At 36.9% G+C, this 24,859-nt stretch overlaps 1 protein-coding gene across 3 annotated transcripts in view; it reads right to left on the bottom strand.

Moving 5' to 3' along the window:
- Nucleotides 1-24,859, bottom strand: part of NTRK2 (neurotrophic receptor tyrosine kinase 2) — a 203,468-nt gene that overhangs the window by 105,803 nt on the left and 72,806 nt on the right. For 2 of the 3 annotated variants that reach the window (XM_018080932.3, XM_018080933.3), the window contains one exon: nt 17,833-17,904. The exons of the other annotated variant lie outside the window; for it this stretch is intronic. In XM_018080932.3, the coding sequence (XP_017936421.1) occupies nt 17,833-17,904 (72 nt within the window). The remainder of the gene's footprint in view (nt 1-17,832; nt 17,905-24,859) is intronic. 3 annotated transcript variants of the gene reach the window in all.

Here is a 24,859-nt window from a genome sequence, read left to right as displayed (position 1 = left end):
TCCAATACATGCCATTTGTATCTTTTTTCTCATTTAAAAGAACAAAATACGGACTTCTACAACAATACTGTTAAGTTATAATTAATGTCCATTAAAAAATAAACCCTTGTTTGCATTTTTACACTAATCTGGATTATCAAGAATATTAAGACTTTTTTATTTCTTGTGGTGTTGACTGTCTAAGTTCCCGGGCAGTGTAAATGGCTATTTTCACTTTTGCCTTTACTCAGCTTCATTTTTTGATCGTTCTCCCTAGATAATAACACCTTGCTCTACTGAGTCTGCAAACCCTATATTAAGAGTATTTCAATGGTAAGATTGCTACCACTCAGAAAAATATCAAACACATCTCAGCATCTTCTATCTGGCATTTTCAAGAATTTCAAGTTTTATATTGTTTGAATACTTTCTTTAAAATAATTGTGTCTACCAGCTTAATCAACAGCACAATTTACCTGCAAGTCTTATTGAAAGATCCTCTTAGAAAAAGAACTGACCTTTATATTCAGACTGTTTCTTCTAGATATTGAGGATATATCAAATTAGTTCCAAAAGCATATTTTACATGGATGATGATAAAAAAGCATATGTGTAAAATACACGGCATAACACCACAACTGTTCAAAGAGATGAAATATTTGAAATTTTCTACAGGTATACAAAGCAAACTTGGTACAATACTTAGAGATCTGCTGAGCTCCCAAAAGAGAAAAATGTGGCAAAACATTTCAGAAGCAAGAAAATTAACATATAATCTGCTGCAGTCCAAATACAGCAATCAAGTTAATGGGAAAATATGACATGCCCTAGTAAGAAGCAAAAAAAGAGAAGAAGTTGGACATAAACTGTGACATAATCGTTTCATTTGTGTACTCCATTTCATTAGATCTGTCAAGAAATCCAGATGGTCTGGGCCAACAAACACAGTCACAAAGCAAAACATACCCTTCAAATCAGAGTAGTGATGTTTTCTCAAAACAGTTTGGAAAATAAGTACAGCTTACTTGAATATTTAAACAATCAACTTTTTCTACGTTACGTAGTCAGTAGAGGAAGTGTGGATTGACATGTAAAAGTTGCTATCTTATGGCCAATAGCTGAATATGTAGTCATTTGGTCTGAATACCCATATGTGATTGAAGGTACATATTAAACGCACATACATTTAAACTAAATAGATACAAAACTACTGCAAAGAGGCTTTGAGGAGTGCTTTATAAACAGAGTAACCATTAAAGATCCTATAAAAATACAATCAAGGAGTGGAATCTCACTGTTTATCAGAAAACAAAAACAATAGCACATCTATAACAACAGATAATAGGTGCGGAACTCAAAGATTTATATATTTTCTAATGCACTGTGCCATTAGTAATGAAATACAAGATCTGATCAATTTACAAGCAGTGAAAAACACAATGATATGGAGTAATAAAACTTTATTGGCCTGTTAAAAGTAAGTTCATCAAGTCCATTTTTCATAAATATAGATTTTTCCAAACTGTTATGGTAGCATTTGTGAATAAAACCAATGATTGCCTGTTATTTACAAGAATATGAAACAGTTTCAACAGGAAGAATTAGAGAAGAGAGGGAGAAAAGGCTCACAGTTTGCTGATGGATCACAGCTACGAATTCTTTAATCACAGAATCACAGAATGGGTCAGGTTGGAAGGGACCACAGTGGGTCACATGGTCCAACCTCCCTGCCCAAGCAGGGTCATCCCAGAGCACATGGCACAGGATTGCATCCAGACGGTTCTTGAATATCTCCAGTGAGGGAGACTCCACGACCTCTCTGGGCAATCTGTTCCAGTGCTTGGTCACCTGCACAGCAAAGAAGTTTTTCCTCTTATTCCTGTGCCTCCTTCTACCTGTTGTCTCTTGTCCCAGTGCTTGCCATCCATGATGTGATGGTATGGTAGAAGGCAATTTCATGCTATCATTTAGAATATTACTTTTTTCCATGTATGAAAAAAATAATTCAGAAAAGAATGCTTATTTTCTATACTTTGATATTGACTGAATGACTCTTCCTATTTTTAAACTGAGCCTGAAATATAAAAAAGACCCAGGAACATAAAGCTCTGCATGGCAGTGGAAGACATCTAAAATGTATTTGTCAAAGACTCTGGTCTTGGGTTTGTGCAGTGGTGTGGCACCTCAATTCTGCTCTTACACTAGTAAAGCCAATAATATCAATGAAACAGTTATGTTAAAAAAAAGGTCTCAGGAAAAAAATCAAGATTTCTTTCATGTTTGGTCGACATGCCTGATGATGAGCCCTGCTCTGCTTACATGAAGGAAAAATCAGAGCTATCATAAGAAAGCCATGACTTTGCCCTCTACTTATTTGAATATTGGATGGTTCCCTGAAATCTTATATGATTGTTCTTGTCATTTCAGCTGAGGAAAAAGTTACAGTGAAAACATGTATGCAACGAGACAAGTCTCCTCCTGTATTAAGACATAATCTGCTTAGTAACACTGCTGTGAGTTGCTGCCTCTAGAGATTACAGAGAATTAATTGCCCTCTTCAAAATGAAAGCAGTTTGGCTCTACACTGGCTGCAACTCTGCTCTAGGCCAGGACAAATATGCTTATCCACCACACTCTGTGCAGCTGCAAAAACATAGCTAATCATGGAGGTTGCTATTAAAATTAGAAGGATAAAGCATTTCTATATGAAAACAATACACGTTCTAATGTGGGTTCTTCCAATCTTTTATGATGAAAATAAGGGAAACAGTTAACCTGAGGTTGATTAAAAGACAATAACATGTTCTGCAAGTTCAATCATACAGTCTACATGCTTGTGGAACTAAACAGCTGAATTTATTTCCAATCAATGCATCATTTCCTATTTTCAGAGCAGATTTACTTTGTATGAACAAAAGAAGAACAGAACAAATGGAAGTCAGCTTCAAAAGTTTGGGGATATACATTCCTATGGAAGTGGGACAATGACACAGGCTGTAACACATGTGAAATACACAGCATCAGCATTCTCTGTGGTCCCTATAATGCTGTATTCATATTTCTCAACACTTCCAACTGTCTACAAACTCCTGCTCTGGAGATCAGATGACAAAATCTGGAACAACATGGATCTACATTCAATTTGGAGTACTTTACCACATCACATAATGATGACAAAGCCCTTCAAAAGGATATTCCAAGACCCTGCACATTTGTGCCCTATGGAGAACAGAGCTTACTAAAGCTCATAAAGGAGGATATTGAGTTCTCTTAAGAGCAGAAAACAGAACAACTGAAAATTGGAAGGAAGAGAAGAAGCCAGGGAAAATTATGAAGACACAGAAAATACTAAAAACCTTCAGGTAAGCTTTTGAGGTTTTCTTTTGAAATATACACAAGCAAAACACTTAGTTGCCCAATCCACTAAAAACTTTGCAATTATTCCAATGTTAAATATACAATTGGAAAAGGACAGCTGAATTAAAAAGGGGTCAGAAAGGATACATTTTTTTATCTATCTGATAATAGCTTCCAACTTTACAAACCATTTGCAAGTTTTTAAACATTTAAACAGATGCAAACAAACTGATGGTCTTCATGGTGATGATTAACTGTCAACTTATCATGAATGGCGAGGTAAAGGGATTGACAAAATGGACCTCTGCATGAAGGCTGTTGAGTAAGGAGCCAGTTGGAAGAGTATCAGTCATTCCTACATGGCAAAATTCCGTATGTTCTTTAATTTTTGAGAAACCACGCTCAGAAATTGGCTTTCTTAGGAAAAAAATAGATTTTTAGTGCTTCTGCTGACAGTCAAAAAAGAAAGAGTAATTCCTGCAAGAACTATTTGAAGTAAAATTGTTTTCAGTTAGCTATCCACAGGTTTTCTTGGCATTGTCTGCTGTTCCCTAGGATCTTGATCTTGCTCCCACTGAAATGCATGTTTTTCTTCACTGCTGCCTGGGAGAGATCCAGCTGGTAGACAAAGGCACTGGAAAGGCTGAAGACTGCCTTTCACAGATTAGGGTACTCGGAGACATATTGCCATGAAAATGTCTCGTACCAGCCTCTGTCTGACCTGGCTGTGAGCTCCCATGACTCTCATAAAAGAAAGACATGATTCCCAAACACCTTTCTGCTGGAGCAGCCCTTTTGAGTGCCCTTACTTTGGCTTTCATGGGAGGCAGCTGCAATAAGCACAACACTGGGCTCTGCCTGGGAAACAATCCACTTGTTTGCAATATAGACCTGGCCACTGGTCAAACTTAGACCAAATTCAACAAAAAGAGGTTTATTTAACAGAATGGATGATATGACTTGCCCCAAACCAAAACACCCCCAGCAGTGCTTCCTCTCCAGTCCCCAAACTAATCTATCCATCAAACTGCTCAACAGCTTATATAAGTATGTCTCTGAGTATATTAAATGTCTATTCAAAACAAATTCTAGTACAAATAAACCCCTTCTAGCAGAACATTAGAAATACGTTTTTATTTTAGTTTCATATCTGGCACAGGGGAAAAAAATAGCAACTCTGCCTTTAGACATTTCATAGCCTCTTTTATTGCTCAGTGAAACAATATAAAAGCTTTTTAATGTCAAATCCTGGCTGTTCAGCAACTTTTACCATGTTAATGGTTCCTGCATGATTCTTAGTTTCAGTCTCACTTTATTTTAAGGAGGTCAAGAATTTGTAATTAACTGAGCCCTTTGTAAACCAACACCATTTGGGCAGATCATAATCTCTACAGTTAGAAGCAATGTCACTTACAATCAAGCTGAAAGACAGGAGCTAGTCAGTACTGTAATCTCCACATTAAATGTTTAGCTCCCTTGGCTTTAAGAGGCTCTGTCCACATACTGAAAAGGAACCATTTCAGGAACTCATAGTCTTTCCATCGAGCATTAAAGTTCTGTGTTAAGATGTTATTAGTAACAAATCAGGTGCTGCAATCCGTAAGGTTCTGTGAATATCTGCATCAAGTAATAGTGCATCGTGTGGCTAACATAATGTAGTACAAAATACGTAAGAAGGATATTCTACAATATAGATATAAAAATATATATATTTCGGTGGTGCATAAATCAGTTGTTGTTTATTAAAGTTACCTCCATGATTACATAAAATACAAAACACTGTGTCAGTACATACTGAAACATTTGAAGGTCAAACCTACCCCTGTATGATAAAGATGAACTGCAAAGTGCTACAAAATAAATTACAGAAAATTACGTAAAATCCCCAATGAATAGCTGTGCATATTTATGCATATAAATATTATGAATCTGAAAGAACTACCTTTTAAAGTTAAATATTTCAAAAATCAACTGCCAAATTCCAGCTCTTTGAGTTTGCTTTTTCCCTGCCAAAAGAAAAGGGTTCAGATTCTCACCTCGTTTATTTGGAAATAAATTATGAGCACATAACTGAGATATGCTGACTTTGTACCAACAAGCCTCAAACTGGAATTTCAGATACTGGTCAAGCACTGCTCATGATCCAACATATGTTTGATGTAAGTCCACTGACTTTAGTTCAGATATTGCTGCTAAATGATTCTCCACTGATTTAGAATCAGCTCAATGACATCAGATATTATTTCAACAGGAAGAGAGATGCATGGTTAAGCAAGAAGTCTGAGAAGAAAATAATTAAAAGGAAGTTAAAAGTGAACCAGTAAGCAGAAGCGAAAGTTATGATCTCTGGAAAATAAGACCATGTCTACATAGACTCAGGGAGAAAAAAAGCAAACATTCCTAATATTGTTTTTGAGGAACAGCAGAACACTTGCTGTCATCTAACTTCAAACAGAACTATGATGGATATCCTTAATTGCTGCCATCCCTCCCCAAATCACCACAGTATGTGCAGGGCGACAAAGACAACATGATTCCTAGGTCATCAGTAGACTTCCAGTTCTGTCCTCTTCTTTAGTGTGGGGAGAAGAACACATCTTTAGGACAGATTTTTAGCAACTGCAGCTCCCCATCCCTAACCAGTGGCAAGAGAGAGGAAATTTCTTACTACATAGGCCTAGAAAAATGCAAATGTAGACACATTTCTTGACTAAAAAGGATATTTCCAAAACTTGAGCACAGCAGGAATAAAGAACTTTGATGCAAGAGACTCAAGAGAACACAAGAAAAAAGCTGAAGGACTAAGAGTCTTAAAAGGCAAAAAGCAAGTAAGTTTATAGATATAGAACAAAAGAGTCAAGATAGTATTGTAGAAAGAGAGGCATGGTGTACAGACTGCAGCAAAAGACAACACAATGGTGTTATGATGGAAGAGTGAAAAAGGCTGCAATTAAAAAGCAGTAACAATGAAAAGCAAATACTGGAGACACAAACAGTATCTACTCTGCTTTTTTACTACACATAATTGTAAGGAATTAAAATCGAACTGTATCTCAAAAATGTAATCAAAATGGACAGAAACATAAGCACCTATCTCAGTTTTTTGCTGTTAGTCTTTGTAGCTCTCAGTTAAAAAAAAAAAAAACAAACCAGAAACTTTATATTTCTTAGAATTCCTTAAACTGAAAAGATCAAAGCAGAAACCCAGGATTTGATAGGTAAATAGAATGAAAATTAATTTCTAGCACTCCATCTAAATGCCATACTTGCTCTTGCAATATGCTCATGCCTTCACTTAGCTTCATGTTAAACTCTTCTCTGAAGTATACTAAAGCATATTCTGAAGCATACTTCACAGTTAAATATGAACAGTTAAACAAGCCTTTAAGTCTACAGTCTGAAGGAACAGCCACATACTGTTGTTATTCTTATTCTTGGCTGAGAATCAGCATTCTGTCTTCCTACAAATTTGTATGTTCATCTAAACTTATGGACTATCTTGAATAAGCATGACCTAACTGAATGTCTAAGTGGTGGTGCTGCTTCAATACCCAAACACACTAACAAACAGTACTGCCACCTTTCTGTATACATTTTAGACTCTCCATCTTCTGGTAAAGTCAGTGGAACTACATTCATAAAAAGACTTGCAGGGCCAGCTCTGCAATTTACTGCTTCATGATTTAGGACTGTATCCTGCAAATACACAAGAACTTAACTTTAAAGAATGTGAGCATTCCCACTGAAATCAGTGGGCTTACACACACACTCAAGTAATGCAGAAGTTTTGCAGAGGCATTAATGCAATAAAATAAAAGCAGCTTTGCAGTTCACCTTTGATAAATATTATTTATAAAATCAACATCTTTCCAGTTAAGTTCAAACAGAAAAAAATAGTTGACAGAGGAAACAATATAATGTCATTTCATCTCAATGTCATTTTGGAAGATACAGTGAGGACAAGGCAATAGGAAAGAGTGTGGTAGCTTATTTCTGGACTTTCTTGAGTTTTTTAGCTGCCTCAGGGCTTTGCTTTGCCCCGCTCTTGCAAAAACAGCTACTGATTTGAATGTACTTCTACAGTTCTCCATACAGAACCAATGACTAAAAGAGAATCCAAGGGAGGTGACACTTCACTGGGCAAGAACACTGTCCACTCCCTACTGTGCAGCATACAGATTCCACAAGCTCAACAGCCCCTCTCATCTTTTCCTTATTTCATTTACCCATCCAGTGGGATCTTATGAAATAAAACAAAACCTAAAAGAAACAAAATAAAATGTGAGAAATCATGCTTAAAAAAAAAAATCAAAGAAAAATTAATATAAAAGACCAAATACAAATGAACACTTAACAATCAAACACATACATATAAAATGCATTTAAAGCATACATAAAGTGTTACATAAAAACTGTATATGAATTTATGAAAATGACAACATTAGCTCTATCTTGTGGCCAAAGATTTTATTTGTTTACTAAAAATGTATAGAGTGTGCTGTACGTTTGTCTTTAATGTATACTCATATTGAGCTGTAATGCAATAAATATAGAATTTTTCAACCAAGGACTGCACTATTCATGGGTTAGAAAAACTTCAGTCAGGTGTTCTGCCTGGTGTCCACAATTAAGTTCTCTGTCTTTAGTACGTTACACCAACTAAGTGAAGCGTACCCCTCTACACCAGAGGGATAGTCTAAGTACAACACCAGGGCCCTCTGTAACTTTCCACACCTCAGCTCTGTGCACATCATCATTTCTGCCTGCTCCAAACAGGTTCCTGCCCTTGACTTTGTAATGGTAGAAAAACAATGGACCTGGGGGAAACATTAGTCAATTATCTTGACATTTATTGTTTTTAAATATCAACAGGAACTTAAACATCAACAACTAAATATGATGGCACATCGAAACACACAAAAAAAAAAATCCCTAGGACATGTTCTGTTCTGAGATGAAGGAGAAACCTATCCCCCAAACCTTACCTGACTGTCTAAGGCTAAGAACTTTAAAAAATGCTATGTAGGGCCCTGTGTAAAATTAAACTAGCTGACTAGCACAAATACTTCCTAGAATAGCATTGTCTTACCCAGTCTGTTGTTATCTGATGCAGTTGAGTTATTATGTACATCACTGTTGACAGTCACCATTACTTGTTCTAATGACATTTGAAAAAAACATGTGTGAGAATTATACTAATCATCTGCAAACGTAAATTTCAGCAGTAGTTTTTGTTTGTTTGTTTTCAGGGTTTTTTTACCTTGGTTTAATAAGTCCTCAACGTTTGTAAAGACTGAAAGCTTATCAATATTCCACAGAAATTTAAACAATTCAGAGCCAAATCTTGATTTGCTTTAAAAAATTGGAACTTACATTATGAGTTTCAAGAGAAGTTCAATGTGACTGTTAGTAACAATGATTAATTCATTTACACTGCATTTTCTTGCTTGTTCTAATCTTGAGGCACTCTTAGTACTTCTACCCTGAAAGGAGGTAATCACACATACAGAAGTTGAGTGTGCTAGCTTATGCAACCCCACATTTCTAAAAGCATGCGGTAAAATGCCTTTTCTTTGAAACAATTAATAAGGTTTAGCGTAAGATGTCAAGAAAAAACAAAGGGATCTGCTAATTCACATACAAAAATATAGTATCGGCCTCATTTCAGAACAGTAAGTAATTTTCTGAAGGAGGTTTAGAATTTACAGGTTAGATGGAAAGGGAGAAATATTGTTGGGGTTTTGGTAGTCTAGAACTGAGAGCTACTGCATGATTGCTACTTTCCCTTCAAATTTCCGAGGCCATTCAGACTTCCTCTGTGGAATTTTGTTTTCTTAAATATGTGAGATTGCATACATTCTTGTCAACTAAGTCAAAGGACGTGTACATGTAAAACCACACATCTATACCACACATTTAACATCAAAGCAAATAATTGCAAGTGAAAGCTTTTTGGCCTTTTAGTTTGTTTCTTACCTGGTCTGCTGCAATCACAGTGAAATCATATTGCTGTGTTTAAAGTCATTTCTGAATTTTGAGAAGTTTCAACTGCTGAACTACTACTCAGTGAATAGTGCATGGGCAAACACAGGTAGAAAACAGATCTGCTTACAACTCCTGTAAACTTCAGATCATGATAAGCCATATGCGGGGAGGTGGAGGGGGTTGGGAAGGCAGTATAACTAAGGAAAGTGAACCAATGTGCTCTTGTAAACCACTGGAGGTGCTTAGGGACATGGTTTAGTGGTGGACTTGGTAATGTTAGGCTAATGGTTGGACCTCATGATCTTAAGGGTATTTTTCAACCTAATTAATTCTCTTACTCTATATTCTTAGTTGCTTTTGCATGTATATTAGTAATCCTATTAGTCAATAGTGGTATCTAAAACAACCACTATGAAAGAAGCCGCAGACCTAGGACCTGAGCAGTCTACAGGAGTCAAGAAGTCCACAAGAGAGTCCTGAAGTCCTACTGAAGGCAGAAGAATTAATCACAATGAATTTTTAAATGTATTGTTAAATCTTTATTAAATATTTATTATTAAATCTTTCTTTTAAAGAAAAAAAATTGGTTAACAGAAAGGAGTCCAGAAAATCAGAGAGAAAAGAAAACAGTGAAAGAAAAGAAAAAGGTGAAAAAGAAGAGAAGAGTCTATTGACTTTATTCATTGAACATGGAAAGCAACCAGGTGAAGTACATAGAAATGAAAAAAAGGATACATGAATACAGCATAATTGTGGGGAGTGGGGCAGGAGGGAACAGGGGAGAGGAGGGGGGAAGTGGTGTGTGTGAAGGGGATAAGAAGGCTCTAGAAGGACACTGATGAAATGAAACAAGGAAATAGGACTGAAATATAAAGATGCAGAAACTGAATGGAAGTGTTTTAAAATAATGGTTCCAGAAAAAGTACAAAAAGTTGCAAACCCATTAAGCAGTAGGCAATATGAACTTAACTGGTACACTAGATCTCTGACTATTTGGAGTCATTGAGCTAACAAAGGCAAAATGTTACTGGCAGTGGTTGTTTAAAAGATTTCTTATGTCCTAACTTTCAGCCTCTCATTTGGCTTCTTAGAGTTCAAATGCTCAAATGCAGTCAGGCAAGTTGAGGCAAAGCCTGATTTTGGCTTGAGTTGCTGTCAGGGTACTGGATTCTGAGTTTAATATTAGTTTTAAAAGAATACTGCTGTTATATAAGCTGCCACTCAGACTTGCAGAGGAAAGTACACTAAAGAATAAAAATAAAATCTCAAAATAAAAGTGGAAGACAGAAAAAAACTATCCTTCTTCCCTGTACAAGGAATGGCAGAACTTCATTCATCCTTTAAAGGAACATTATGAATCTGTCTCTCTCAAATGCAAATTTATTCAAGACAGTAAAGAAAATATTAAGTAGCTTGAAATGTAACCTGGTGATAACTTTATTTCCAGCAGCAGCTTTTCATTCAAAGAGCTTTGAAATCAGCACTGTATTAATTATTAGTCTTTAAACAAACAGCCTAAAGAATTTGGAGTACACTATTTTGAGAATATCAAATTTAAGTCTAATTGCTCTCCCCCAAAGAGAAATTACGTAGTTTGAATTATGTTATTAACAAGGACCCACTTGAGCCATCAGTGGAACTTTTTTAATACTACTTTCTGGAAGTACCACAGATGACTATCTCACGAGCTTTGCAGACCTGTATCTGGGATACCGGATGGCCTGTAATCCTAAGAGTTTACTGTCATTGGTGCTGAATAAACTGTCATTGATGAATTGTTTCTAGCTTTCTACTCATTAGAGAAGAAAGAGTAAAAAAAAAAAGGTATGACAGCAAACCTCTGTGTTTATACATACTGAACTGACTCTGAAAGAGCCTTTCATAAACATGATCCTTTTTATATGTAAAGAAGCCATTTTTTTTCCTTCTTCAACGAGCACACAACAAAACACTGAGCAGTCACTGGCATCATAACATCTTATGCATCATAACATCTAATGTATTGCCATATTTGGGAACATCACTGTTCTGAGAATAGTCACACATTCTCATGGGCTCAATTTCTACCTGTTCCAAACAATCTCAATCATCCCCCTTCTCACTGGTTATGCTCTCTACAAGCCCCAACTCAAGTCATTCAGAAAGGAAAATGTTACAACATGGTCATATTCTGAACTTTTTTCTCAAAGCAAGACGCTAAATTTTAGAAGTGTAAAATCCTTTATGCTCCAACAGGATTTGAAATAATGTTATTTCAATGAGTTGTATATAAACTGGAGGTCTGCAGTCAGACTTTCTTGGTCATTACAAACCTGATCTAAACTCTGTCAGAATAAATAAAAGTTTCCTATAATGATGACTTAGGTGAATTAAAACATAAATTTTATATACTCACATCCCACTTGCCAGCTATGTCTCTACATATGAGTTGCATAAATTTGGAGATCATGTATGTAAACTCAAGCATTCAAGGGAAAGTACAAGCAAAAGAAGTGCTGAGAAATTGAAACTTTCTATAATGTGAAGTCTCATCCCACCTTCTCTCTTCACCAAGTGCATAAGGTTTATTATAAGCAGAAGGTTATTTGGATACTTGATCCAAACAGAGTATTTTGAATCAAAAAACAATTTACATTTTTACTCTTTTCCACTGAAGGAAATCAAGCATACAGGACATGTATCTCTGATCTTTTTAAATGAACCATGACTTATACGGAGGAAGCTCAAATTGCTGACTGGAAGGGATGAAGGCAAAGAGAATATGTAGTTGCTTTATCAGTTTCTGGTTTCCAGTAGGAAATAAAATTTATTCCTAGTTTTATTTGCTTGTTGGATTTAAGCCACTGCTTCAAAGAGCAGTGCTGGCTAATGCTGTGGCAAAATGAGGACAAAATGTCACCTAATTTTTATCGGTAAGCAAGAAGAGGCTCCTGTATAGATTTCTGGAGAATGTTTGTTGCACAAAGAAGAAGAATGTCTTGTAGAGCAATTCAGCAGAAGATGAAGTTGCCTTAAGAAATCCATACTTCTTCTCAGAATTTTGCAGATTTTGCATGCACCAGGCTCAATACTGCCTTGTGTTTCAGAGCACAGTAACATCAACATGTAATATAATTTTTTCCTTCCTTCTAATGATCGTTTTTTACCCCTGAAGTACCATATATGAAGTAACACCATATTTTTAATTTCTATAATTAAGAGCTCTAATGACAAGTATAAATATTACTCTTTTACTGAAAGACAAAAGCATAGATAGAAGACAAACAAACTAACTTATTAGCAGGCAGGGATTCACTGAAAATTCTGTATCTCAATTACACATCAGTGTCTCTCTTCAGATCACATTTTCCCATAACTGAATTTACTTAGCAGTTGGAAAAACTAGGAGCAAAAGAGACTAAATAGTCTATCCCATGAAGTTGTACGTCAAGATAAAGAGTCTTGATCCTTTTACATGTTCCAGTTGCTTACAACAGGAAGGTAGCACACAGTATAATCAATATAGTATCATATTAAACTGAGGACTATTTACAGTAACCCAAAACTAAAAAGTTTTTGTTCTCCTTTCCAATTCTTAAAAATATCCAGTATATTTTAAAGATTTCTTTTCCACTATCACTATCTTTTCCTCTAATGTTTAAATTTATGCTCCATAGTTTGTCATTTTATGGATGCCGCCATCTGTATGAGATTTTCAAATAGGGTTAATAAAATTGGAGTCATCTACATCAGTGTTGCAGGCAGTATTCAATCTATTTAATGGTTTGTTTCATTGATCTACAAGTTCATAAAATGAGAATGGGGGTCGAAGAGAATTATATATACGTTAGTACAGAACCCTATAAAGCTGTTCTCACTGTGAAGTAAATTAGAACTAAGAGATGCTAAAACTCAACCTTTTTACTCAGCATTTCAGAGGCAAAAAAATATTTTAGGTAACAGTCCTGTACATTGCTACCAAGGATCATTTAATATCTTAATCTGTTTTTCCTTAGTTTGATTTGGAGTTTTGATTTTATTTCCCAGTATGACACATTGGAAGACATGCTCATTTTCCAAGCAGGCAGCAGAAAACAAAACATTTTTGTTTGCACTCTTAAGGACAAGATATTCCATCTTTCTCAATGAGAGCCATTATCCTCCTATCCTCAAACACACTATCCAAAAGAAGTTTCCTTTTACAGGGATGAGGCTGTTGGTGTAGTTGTTTTGCTTCCTATTGATTATTGAGAGCCAAGGACATTAGGAGCTGAAGCTCAAACTACCAGTGCACAGAGACAGTCAGTATATATATTTTGGACAGCTTCTAATTCAGGGACAGGTTAAAGTAAAAAAGCGAGAGTGTGAATGAGGAACTGTTCAGAAACTTTAACAGAACCCTATATTAACAGCATCTCCCCACAGAACCACAGCAAATGTGCACTAATAGAAACCCAGTTAATAGGAAAGAGCATAGCAATTACTATCTGCATACACATTTTAAAACACGGATGGCTGTGGGTTACTTTATACTTTATTTGCATGAAACACTGTATGCCCAAGAGATCAATCAATAGATAACGGATGCTTTCTCAAAGCTTTCTGCAAGTACTTAAAAAGTCAAAGCTGTTAGGAAAGAAGGCTCTTTAGCTTATGACATTCCTAGGATTTGTGTTTAATACACTCATTGGTATGCATGTAAAATACAGAAACCCTACTAAACAGATACAGTGTTGACAAGTGTCAGTTTACAGTCACAATAAAGAAAATCAGAGCACATGAAAGGATAGCATAATTACGTCTTGTCCCTTTGAAAAAGAGAACCACTATCAACTTTGAAACTGTTCTGTCCCTACCCAAATATTGAGGACAACTCTAACATCATGTTAGCTTACATAATTCCAAGGATCAATAAATATGCTATATTTTCAAGACATGACCTCTTGACAGGACCTGGTAAGCCAGTTTTTATATACAGATTAGGGAAATAATGTTGCTCATTACAGTACAAGATGACTTACGGAACTCATAACATATATTCACACATATTCAATTATACTGGGATTATTTTGCTTACTGCTGCCTTACAATAATATTAACACCTTTGATCAGCTACAGTCCTCATTGTTGTTATTGAGCAATTCTCCAGTCTCCTTCCTATGGCATTTTATCTTGAGTTTGTGAAATCTGAATACTTCTTGCAGGATGTATCTCATAATCGCTCAGTGCCTCTAGTAAAACAACTGTGGCATTTTTTTTACTTTATTAATCTCAACTGCCTTCCTTTAAAGTCACTACTAATCAAGCACTTCCATGTGGCAATTAAAAATCTTCCTTAAAAAAAGTGATCTATACATGGTCAATGAAGAAGATACTGGAATGACAGCAAGCAACCAAGAGCCAAATTCCAGCTAGTCCCATTAATGTCATGCTCCACGAAGACTATGACATTTCTATACATCTCTTCTTCCTCTCTCCTCTGCAGATTTTAAGGTCCAGGAGCAGAGATCACTGCCACATTTGGATATCTTGGCTCAAGTATTTCCCATGGGGAGTCAAGTCGAGCCAGCACAGGTATATGAAGGGCAGGTTCTGTTTGACAAACCTGGTCTGCTGCTATGACGAGGTGATGCACTTTGTGGATGAGGGAAGGGCTGCAAACAGTAGTTAAAGGCTTTAGTAAAGCCTTTAACACCATCTCGCACAGCATTCTCCTCAATAAACTGGCTGCTTTTGGCTTGGATGAGTGCTGTTCATGGGGTTAAAAACTGAAGGGATGGCTGGGCCCAGAGGGTGGTGGTAAATGGAGTTATATCCAGCTGACAGCCAGTCACCAGTGGTGTTTCCCAGGGAAAAACCGAAAATACCATAAAAATGCTCCTAGTCATCTCTTACCATAAATCCAATGCCACGGAACAGGGAAGAGACAACCTTACAGTTGCCTTCCGCTGAACTTTTAACTACACTATTTCTCCCTCCACAGCAACACATAGGTTTGAGGTAGGTGAAGGATGAGGCACAGGATGTTTCCTCATGAATGTCATGGTCTGAATTTACATTACTGAAAAGTCATCTCAAAGTTTTGCACATATCTTGTAGGCAGCTTGAAGAATATACAGTTGGGTCCTGCATCTATTTCATAGAATCATAGAATTAGCCGGGTTGGAAAAGACCTCCAAGATCATCAAGTCCAACCCTTGATCCAACACCACCGCAGTTACTAGGCCATGGCACTAAGAGCCACATCCAGTCTCATCTTAAAAATCCAGGGATGGAGAACCCACCACTTCCCTGGGCAGCCCATTCCAATGCCTGATTACCCTCTCCATACAAAATTTCTTCCTAATATCCAACCTAAACCTCCCCTGGCACAGCTTAAGACTATGCTCTCTTGTCCTACTGCTGGTTGCAAATATCCTTTCCCTCTCCATGTAAGTGAAACAAACTCCTGTCCTGTTACCCAATCAAAGAAAACCACTATCAAACATATTGCTGTCATATAACTTTGTAGGGACAGAACCAGGAAAGGAAGAGTGCTATTGCTCAGTTATCTCTGTAGCATTGCCAGGGTGAGCCTTCTGAATTTCCCTCCTTGTACCTGTATTAAGGTTAATAAAAGCTTGAAATTAATTTGAAATAAGTGATATTTCTTCTGAAAGAAGAAAGATTTATGCTTTCATTGGTGACAATTCACCCTGAAGAAATTTTTAAGAAATGCAGAGTCCTCAGTCTTTATAGTCAAATACTCTTGCCTTTCCAATCAATAAATAGACAATTCCATACACCTGACTCTTCTTTGGTCAGGCATACAGAATGCCGACTTTTGGGCTCCAGAAACCAAACAGGTCCCAGCCTGCAACAGTCACAGGTCAGGAGTCCATGGAACTTGGCAATGCTTTGGCCATGATTTTGCCAGCACTGGCCAACATGATGCTCTCCAGCTACTGCCTCTGCAGAAAGAACCAGCAATAGTGCTTACCCCCACCTTCCTTTCATGAGATCGCGTTCCCATCTCATCCCCACCTCCCCAACCTCCTCCCAAAAACCAGACTCAAGACTTATATGGAGCAAGGCTGCTGCAAACTAGAGCTTGATTGACTCTACCATACTAGAGTAATCATGTGAATTCAGACGTGGAACAGACACACAAAAAGATCAGAACAGTAGATAACAAGCCAAAACCTCGGTGTGAATGGGATGTGCAAGCCTACTTGCTCCCAGACCTGTGTGCTAACATAAAGACTTCAAAGACAGAGGCTCAAGAACACATTTGTGTCAGTGAATAAAAAGACATCAGAGCCCAGGCATAAGCAACGGTGTATCTTTTTTCATCCATAATTATTTATTCTACATTAAAGTAAGTTGCCATTTTGGCCTAAGATAAATAGCAGTTTCCTAAACAATGTTCCAGTATGTCTCAAAGGAGAATGTGTATCTGAAATTATTTTCAAGCATGTATGAGGCCATCTTATTTGAAGAATGAGGGAGAAGAGAGATTTAAACCTATAGTCACGATCTGTGCCTTTCCCTAAGGGCCAGAGAATGTGCCCTAGCCCCAGCTGCTTTGATGGCATACTAGTAGCCTCAAACACTGCTGTGCTTTGCCCCAGAACTGAGTGAAATTATACAGTACATGCAAATCACACACTGCCTACTCTCCAGGGGGACCACTTAAGAGATAATACAGAACCGAGTTATTTCTGATTACCTGAAGTTAATTGGAAGAGGTGAGTCAGTTAGGTGAAATGCATGTTATTATTGCAACTGGTTTTATAATTTTCAAAATAATTGTACCAATATTTATTAGTGTAGGGCCCCAAACCCTGGCTTTTGGCCAATTATAATTATTTAGGCTTGTTGCCATGAATTAGTATTGATGGAACACAAAGCGGTTTTTGACATTCTGTCTGAAAAACAGTATTAAAGGCACTTGAGAGCTTTTGTGATTTTACTCTTGCCTGGACTGGAAAATAAGATGTTGACTGAAAACATGTTAACAAACTTAGAAAAAAAACCCACCCAAAATGAACACACATCTAAGATCAGTAGTCTAAAACACAAGATTTGGGACTTCTCCCTGAACACACAGCTGGGTTTGCTACACCAAATGGATTCATATCAATTGATTCACAATATATTTGCAATGAGCAAAATGGGACAGCAAGTTACATTCTCACATGACTATTTGGGCCATCCCAATTTTTCAAATATTTCCTAAAATCCCTTTTAAGCCCTGCTCAAAGCCCTGACATTTAGACAAAAGGAATTTCCCAGATTCATAAAGGAACCTAACATGCATCATTAGTTATTCACTATTTCGACTGCATATATACTTTTTTTAAATAAATGTATGTATTCATGTATACAGACATAGACATAACAGGATACATACATTCTGGAAAAATAACTGGAAACAAATATAGTTATTTTATAATTACATCTGTTCTAAGAATAAATAATTCTATAAATTCATCAGGTATATTTAATAACAACACTCTTTACAGGTTAGTCTGAACAGCTTTATTATCTCACCTTCATTGTCGCAGTCTTGCAATGAAAGCCATATTTGATCTACCAGACCAACTCCTTTTACTTCACCATGAACTGGAATGGAATGCACTACCATTAATGCAGTTGTCAAGGGTTTGGTTTGCAATTGCCAATTCTACTCTTTTTTTAATATTTATATTTCTTCATCAATTGCCTTATTTCATCCTACTCTGCAGAAGGGAAAACATTCATTGTGATACTTTTAGATTGTTCTCAGTTCACATTTTTCACCCTTAGGCATCTATAACATGAGGAAGGCTATAACTATTGATATTTTTTGGACTGGAGTCTATCAGACACAACTTGTACACATATTTTAGAGCTATAAAAATACGTGTCACTTAAAAATCTTTATGAAAAATTGTAATATGCTTTATTATAAGCAGTGAAGAGATATTCTTCAGTCACTGGCCAAATTCTTCTTGGTATATATTCTTGGCCTGCAAAGACAAACTTAATGTATGTGCAGAAGTCTTCTGCACAGAAGTCAAGAGTCATACTCTTAGTCATCCTGCATGCAGGAGTTTTTTGTTTGGCGCTTATGGGTTATGTCTGGGACTTTCGCTTTTGTTGGGGATCATATAGAGGCAAAAACCTGACTCATTAACAGCCAAGTCAGGAATTCACTGGGTTAATGAATTCTCAGAAGACATCAAAACAGCTTGTTCAGCACCTGGCCCGATTCCTCTTTCCCATTAACCTTTAACCAACTTGCGCTTCTGTAAGCTTCTCTGTTGTGTCAGAGACCCTGGTGTTCCCTTACTGCTTCCTGTAAGGCAGTGCAGCTAAACAACAGGTTTCTACACCTCCTCCTGTTCTACTCCAAGGTATCTCAGCATGAGGCATCACAATAAACATTAAAAGAAAATTTAGAAATTCAGTGCTAAGTATTCTTTGCAACATGAAAAAAATGAACTTCACATGCAAAGGCAGCAGATCTATGGTCAGCAGACCTGGTTATATGTTATGAATTCAATTACAGGGAAAAACATCTAAAAACAAATATATATATATATATATATATATATATAAAAGTGAACACCAGCCAAAATGTCAAGGTTCAATTTAAATCATCTACTTAAATTATACTGCTTGAAAATTTGTGTAACTGCACATTTTATATATATGAACACACAAACTCCCTCCAACATATTTCACATGAGTCACTGAAGAGCTTTTTCCTCAGAAATTATATTAACGTTAAAAAACAGCAACAGAAATAGATTTTCTATTACTAGCATTTTATGAACAGCATAAAATCAACAGAATATATAAAAAACTGATTTGGGCAATATTAAATATTTGTCAGGAGAATGGGCTACGTGAACCGTGGACCTTCTCTGACTGATTAGGGATTATGACCAAGACAAATTTAGACCCGTCATGTTCAACAAGCATGATTAACTATGTTTATAATATTCTACAATAAAGCTGACCTCCAGAAGCTTGCTCCTGAAATTATTATGATAACCCTGAAGTCTGTCATGACTTTAGACCTTTATCCTGTCCAGCTTTTCCTAAAAAGCAGGAGAAGGAAGAGATGATTGCCTGAATTTTATTTGTTATTTTTCAGTTAACATAAAAATCATACTGGATCAACCTTTTTAGCTCCTACAAATACATCCAGCTTATTCTACTCAAGTTAACAGATCTTAAATATCACTTTTAAGCCACAGAATTTAACTTTCTAAAAGCAGAAATTGTAAAGTAGTATAATGTCTTCATGAAAGCTGAAGTATTGAAAGAGGCATAGGCAGCCTTGCTTGCTTCTTGATGAAGCATCAAACCTGTATTTTGGCAGCTTATTCAGAAAGCAAATACTTGGATGAGAGAACAGTCTAACATGATTCTAAACAAAAGATATTAAAATATTTTTCAGTATTTTTGACCATTTACGATATTTTCAAACCAGGAAAGATAAATTTTTCCACTCCCATTAAAGGAATGTTGTTTCCTTTTCTGCAATTTAAATACTGGATCTGGTACTCCCCTTAGGGTTTACAATACAACTTCAGAAAGTGAGGTGAGTTAATGAGTACGTAACAAGTTTACTTAATCTACACTGAACTTAATTCTAAATAAACAGAAAAAATGTGTCACAAATGTACCAAAAAAGTAGACAAAATAAATAGTATTTTTAAAAACATATATTTCATTTCCAGCTCTGGAAAACACATTGTCAGAACACATTAAGAAGTATCATCGCTCATGCAGTGGAAAAAACCTTTCCCTTGCAAAGACAGAAACTTAATTTTCCACAACTCAACTCTATTTTACAGATCTTGCAAAATCAAATAACTGACATATGATATAACACTGCTTCACAGCTTTCCTGTCCCTAATACAACCACAGGATTATTGGAGATATGATGACAGAGGGAAAGCCCCTTTCATGCCTGACACAAAGCCATTTATGAGCACAGCACCCTGTACTTGAATCAAGGCAGAGCCCTCTACTATAATGATATGACTTTCTGTCCAAGTACATTTATGCTAAGAGTTATTGATGATAACCTCGATTAAAATAGTAATTAAATCATCAAAAACACTCCTATGACGGGCAAGGGTTGTGAGAAGGACAGAGACCAAACAGCAGTCGTGACCTTGAAAGAAAAGTATTGATCTGATTTTGCCTTGTGAAAGGAAGGATGGGAAACTCAAACCAACCATCCTGAATCATTAATGAGCTCCCACAGCATGCTCTTAATTCCAGTTTTTTTACATATCCAAGTGGGTTTTTCTTCAGGTTTCCTCAAAAACAGCACATTTACAATCCATACATGAAAATAAACTACACATTCATTCAAGACAATGTGAAGTATTTCTAGGCAACAAAACAGAAAAAGAATATTCCAAATCAGAAGATCATTATTAAATACCTCATTCCTATTTACAAACATTCACTATGATTGCATGGTTGTGTTCAGCCCCATGGCTCTTACATAAACTTTATACAACATCAAGAAAAAGACAGTGGAACACAACTCTATAAAAAAAGTTTACCATCTTTAACTACTATAGCCACCTAACATCAGAAAGGTGTAATGATGAGCAAAAAAATAAGCTGCATATAATCCTATGCATAAACCTGTAATTTCCAGGCCAAGGGCAAAAAGCTCCTCTTCCATGCATGCTGCTATCTGTGGAGTCTATCACAATGCTGATTCTGCACTGACTGGTAGCTCCTATTTCCATCAGTGGTGTTTGTGGTGCTGAAAAAGCAATAGTACAGGCTGGGGCAAAAAGGTTTGCTCTCACTGATGGCTGAACCCTATAGCACCCAACACAACAACAGCACTAGCCGTCCTTCTAATTTTACACAGCTGATCCACATTTTTAATCATCTGTTTCGGCATGCACAATGATTTGCACATGGTGGGTGGGAGAGGCCTCATTTCTTTTGCATTCATTATTTTAACTGCATATATATTGTACACACTGAAATTCACTGTATTCATTGAAATATTCAGAGAAAGTCTGACTACTGCTTGCATTTGTTACTGTATTCCTTGATGTGTTCACATCCAATCTTGTGACCACATGTGAATAGCACAGGACAGATTAAGTAAACCTCTGTCAACAGAACTGTCCTGGCTAGAGGCCAGGCTAAATGCCACTGTACAGAGCTTTGCAGAATAAACTTTCTCTTCCTACCTGTTTGATTCTATAGCGGCTGTGGCACAAGAAGCACATTTTTGGCTCTGCCTGTCTGATTTTGGGTGCCATTAGTCTGGCCTTGGTGCATCCCAAGTGGAAGTTTAAATATCTATTTTTTTTTTGTTTGGTTTTCTTAAAAAGATGCACTGGAATTCATGAATATGCAGGTTCAGTGAGGGACACCATAAAAAACAGGTGACAGCAGAACACTGTTAACAACTAAGCATCAAGACATCACTCACAAGAGAAGCACAGATTTCTTCCTCTGGTCCCATAATATTACTTTGAAACATACATACCTTCTAGTATCAAATTCCACACTAGCAAACGAGCCTAACAACCATACAGTTCCACTGACTGTAAGAGCTTAATTTCATGTTGGCAGCAATTAGAGGCAAGAGAAAAGCCAGCTTCCCAAGCTTTCACTCTGCTGTTCTGAGCTCAGGGCAGCTCCTGGCCCCAGTTATGGTGATTAGACTAAGTCTGGTAACATTTGCAAAATACTTGTAAAGGTTGCATTCCCAATACTGGCCTCATCTAGAACAAACTCTTACATTGTTTTTCTGGGATACATCATCTGGCCTATCTCTCACTTAGAGATCATCAGAGCTGACATTCTCCACAGCTTTCAGTCCTCTCCCCTCAAGGCTTTTTCTCTTGCTTTCATTCCTTTCTTCAATCACTTTCTCACTGATTTTTTTGCTTCTCTCTAGGATATCAGAGACCATGCTTTCAAAGTCAGGTTGGGACCTTCCCCAGATAGACAAGAAATCACACTACCCCTGTTTCTGTCATTCTTCCAACTGCCAGATTTTAGTCCCACCTTCCTCATCACAATTAACTATGCATCTTCAATCCCAGCAACTCCTATACAACTTCGGGTTCTCATGTTAATACCTTCCCGCTCTTCTCTTCCTACTCAGAATACAAACAATCCTTCCAGTACAAAACTGGGAAAAGGTGTGATTTTTTTAGCCTTCTTTGGCTTGCTTTCTCTTAGTTTCACAACAACTGTTTCCTTTTTCCCCATCACAATTTAAGAAATTCCCCACCTGCTTACCTTTTCTGGTCTTCTCACTTGGAGCTGAAGTTGTCCTCTTCTCGTTTTCCTTACCTCTTTTTTCACTTCTCTGTCACTCTCTCCATCATTTCTCAGTTAACCCAACTTCTCTAACAACCAGCTTGTCTTTTTTCTTTTTTTTTTTTTGAAAAAGTAATCTCATCTGTCTCTCAAACTATTACTATATTTCTCACTGTGCTCACTGAATGAGTTGCAGGAGGTTCACCTGCTCTTGTTCTTGGACTACTAGTCTTCTGACTGCAGTATCCCTGTACGTACCCAAAATCTTGCTCAGTGTAGTCCCAACCCACGGCAGTTATTTTCTATTAGTTTTATATAACCTATCATTCACTACCTGTGCTTAGTTTTGCATGACTCATGGTTCAGAGCTATTTGTACAATCCAAACTGCCACACACTACATTTCCTTACAAAACAATCCTTGAATCCCTTACAATCAGTTTCAAAACAAAGGAGAAAATGTAATTTTCTTCACAAAGTAGCAGTCAAGGTGATGCTAACACACGGAATCTCCAAGCAAGCGTTGTACTGTTGAAGACAGATGAAACTCTACACAAAGAACTAGAAAGCACTGTATTACAGAAAAGGAAAACTGAATCTGTTGACTCTGACTGCAGGAATCATGCAAAATCACGTAAAATTTGCTTTTCATGTTTTTCCATCCTAGATCTATCATCTTTTAGACCTATTTTGCATTATTAGCAAACCCTTTTAGTGAAATGAAACAAGAGAAATGTGCCAGAACTACAATCACATTCCAAAAGGTGAATCATAAGCAATGAAGCCATGCAGTATTTAAAAAATTGATGAATTTGGTTAAGTGACTAAACTATGACTACATTGGACAAATAAAACCATTCAAATACCATAAAAGTTACGCTAAAGAAAGCAGAAAACTATTTTGATTCACGTTTCAAAGATATTTATCTGACTATAGCTGAGAGGCTATACACAAAACCAAGAATGTGCAAGCATATGTGACCACAAACATGAATGTACATGAACCCTTCGGTCTGTGTAAAAAGGATTAATCACTTCAGTCTATAACCTGTGTTTGTGTCTACCACTAGACACACACAGTTTTCTCACTGGCACCAGCAAAATACTTTTTGCTGTACCTTTTGTGCTTTACACACACACCAGCCAATGCAGTCGACTGCATCTGTAGTGCAGCTAAGAGCACCCTCTGATATTTCTTAAACTCCCTCCTCCATAACATAGAAGAAGCTAAGACACAGAAGAAGCTAAGACATAGAAGAACTGGTCCTGGTTCATACCTTGTCCAGAGTAGATTCAGAAGTGACCTTATAAGCTGGGTTTCTTTTCTGTTACCTTTTTTTTAAGTCCTGCCATGTTGTCTGGAAGCAGTAATATAGCAAAACACTGATATTTCATCCCCTGGTTAAGGAGCTGTCTAAGATGCCTCACTCATCCAGAATCCAGTGTGTTACAGTGCCAAGGTTAATTGAGGAGCTAAAGGCCAAGATTAAGTTCCACCTATTCTCTGGGAAGATTTAGTTTCCCATGTTATTTTCCCAGATGCACACAGAAGCTGACACAGCCAACCGCAGTACCTCTGCCTGCTGCACTTCTCTCCCCAAAGAAATGCTAACACCCATCAATCTAAATGAGTCTGATTCCCATCTACATTCATTTACTGGCAGGATAGTATAAAGGGGCCATTGTGTAGAAAAAAAGTCTGGCTCACTGACCTTTTTGTTGTATTTTATGGAGGATGCCATCACCATACCAACATCTTTAGATACCAGTGATGCATTCTATCAGCCCAGTTCCTTCTCCCCTTTCAAAAATCCCTGCACTTAGCAAGGGTACTCCTTCAGTTTTAAACATCAAGCCAACTCTTTGACTAAGTAACAGTAATAGACACTGAATTCTGAAGCTGACACTGTAGCTGAGGTTCTTTTTTTTTTCCACCTCATATTGAAGCAAAACAAACTGGTAAGCAAGTTGTGGAACTGAACGAAAACATTTCAATTAAAGCATTTCCATAATATTGCTCACAGGCTTGATTGTATTTTCAGGATTTTAACAGAGAAAGGTTATCACTAGCCAGCTACAATGGAAGGAACTGGAAAAAGACAGAGTGCCTAACCAGCTAACTCTGAAGTATTTAATTAAAATTTGAGTAAACTTGAAACTTAGGACAGCTGGAAGAGGCACTAGGAAACTCTCAGAAGCTCTATGCCTTGTACTTAGAAGGTAAGTAATAAATGACAGGAATTTAGTGTGCACAGAGTATGAAAGCTCAGTG

The sequence above is a fragment of the Manacus vitellinus genome, unplaced genomic scaffold (assembly GCF_001715985.3).
Source record: "Manacus vitellinus isolate BGI_N305 unplaced genomic scaffold, ASM171598v3 scaffold_50_pilon, whole genome shotgun sequence".
Taxonomy (NCBI): Eukaryota; Metazoa; Chordata; class Aves; order Passeriformes; family Pipridae; genus Manacus; species Manacus vitellinus.
The sequence above is the reverse complement of the archived record's forward strand: the minus strand, read 5'-3'. Positions and strand labels throughout refer to the sequence as shown.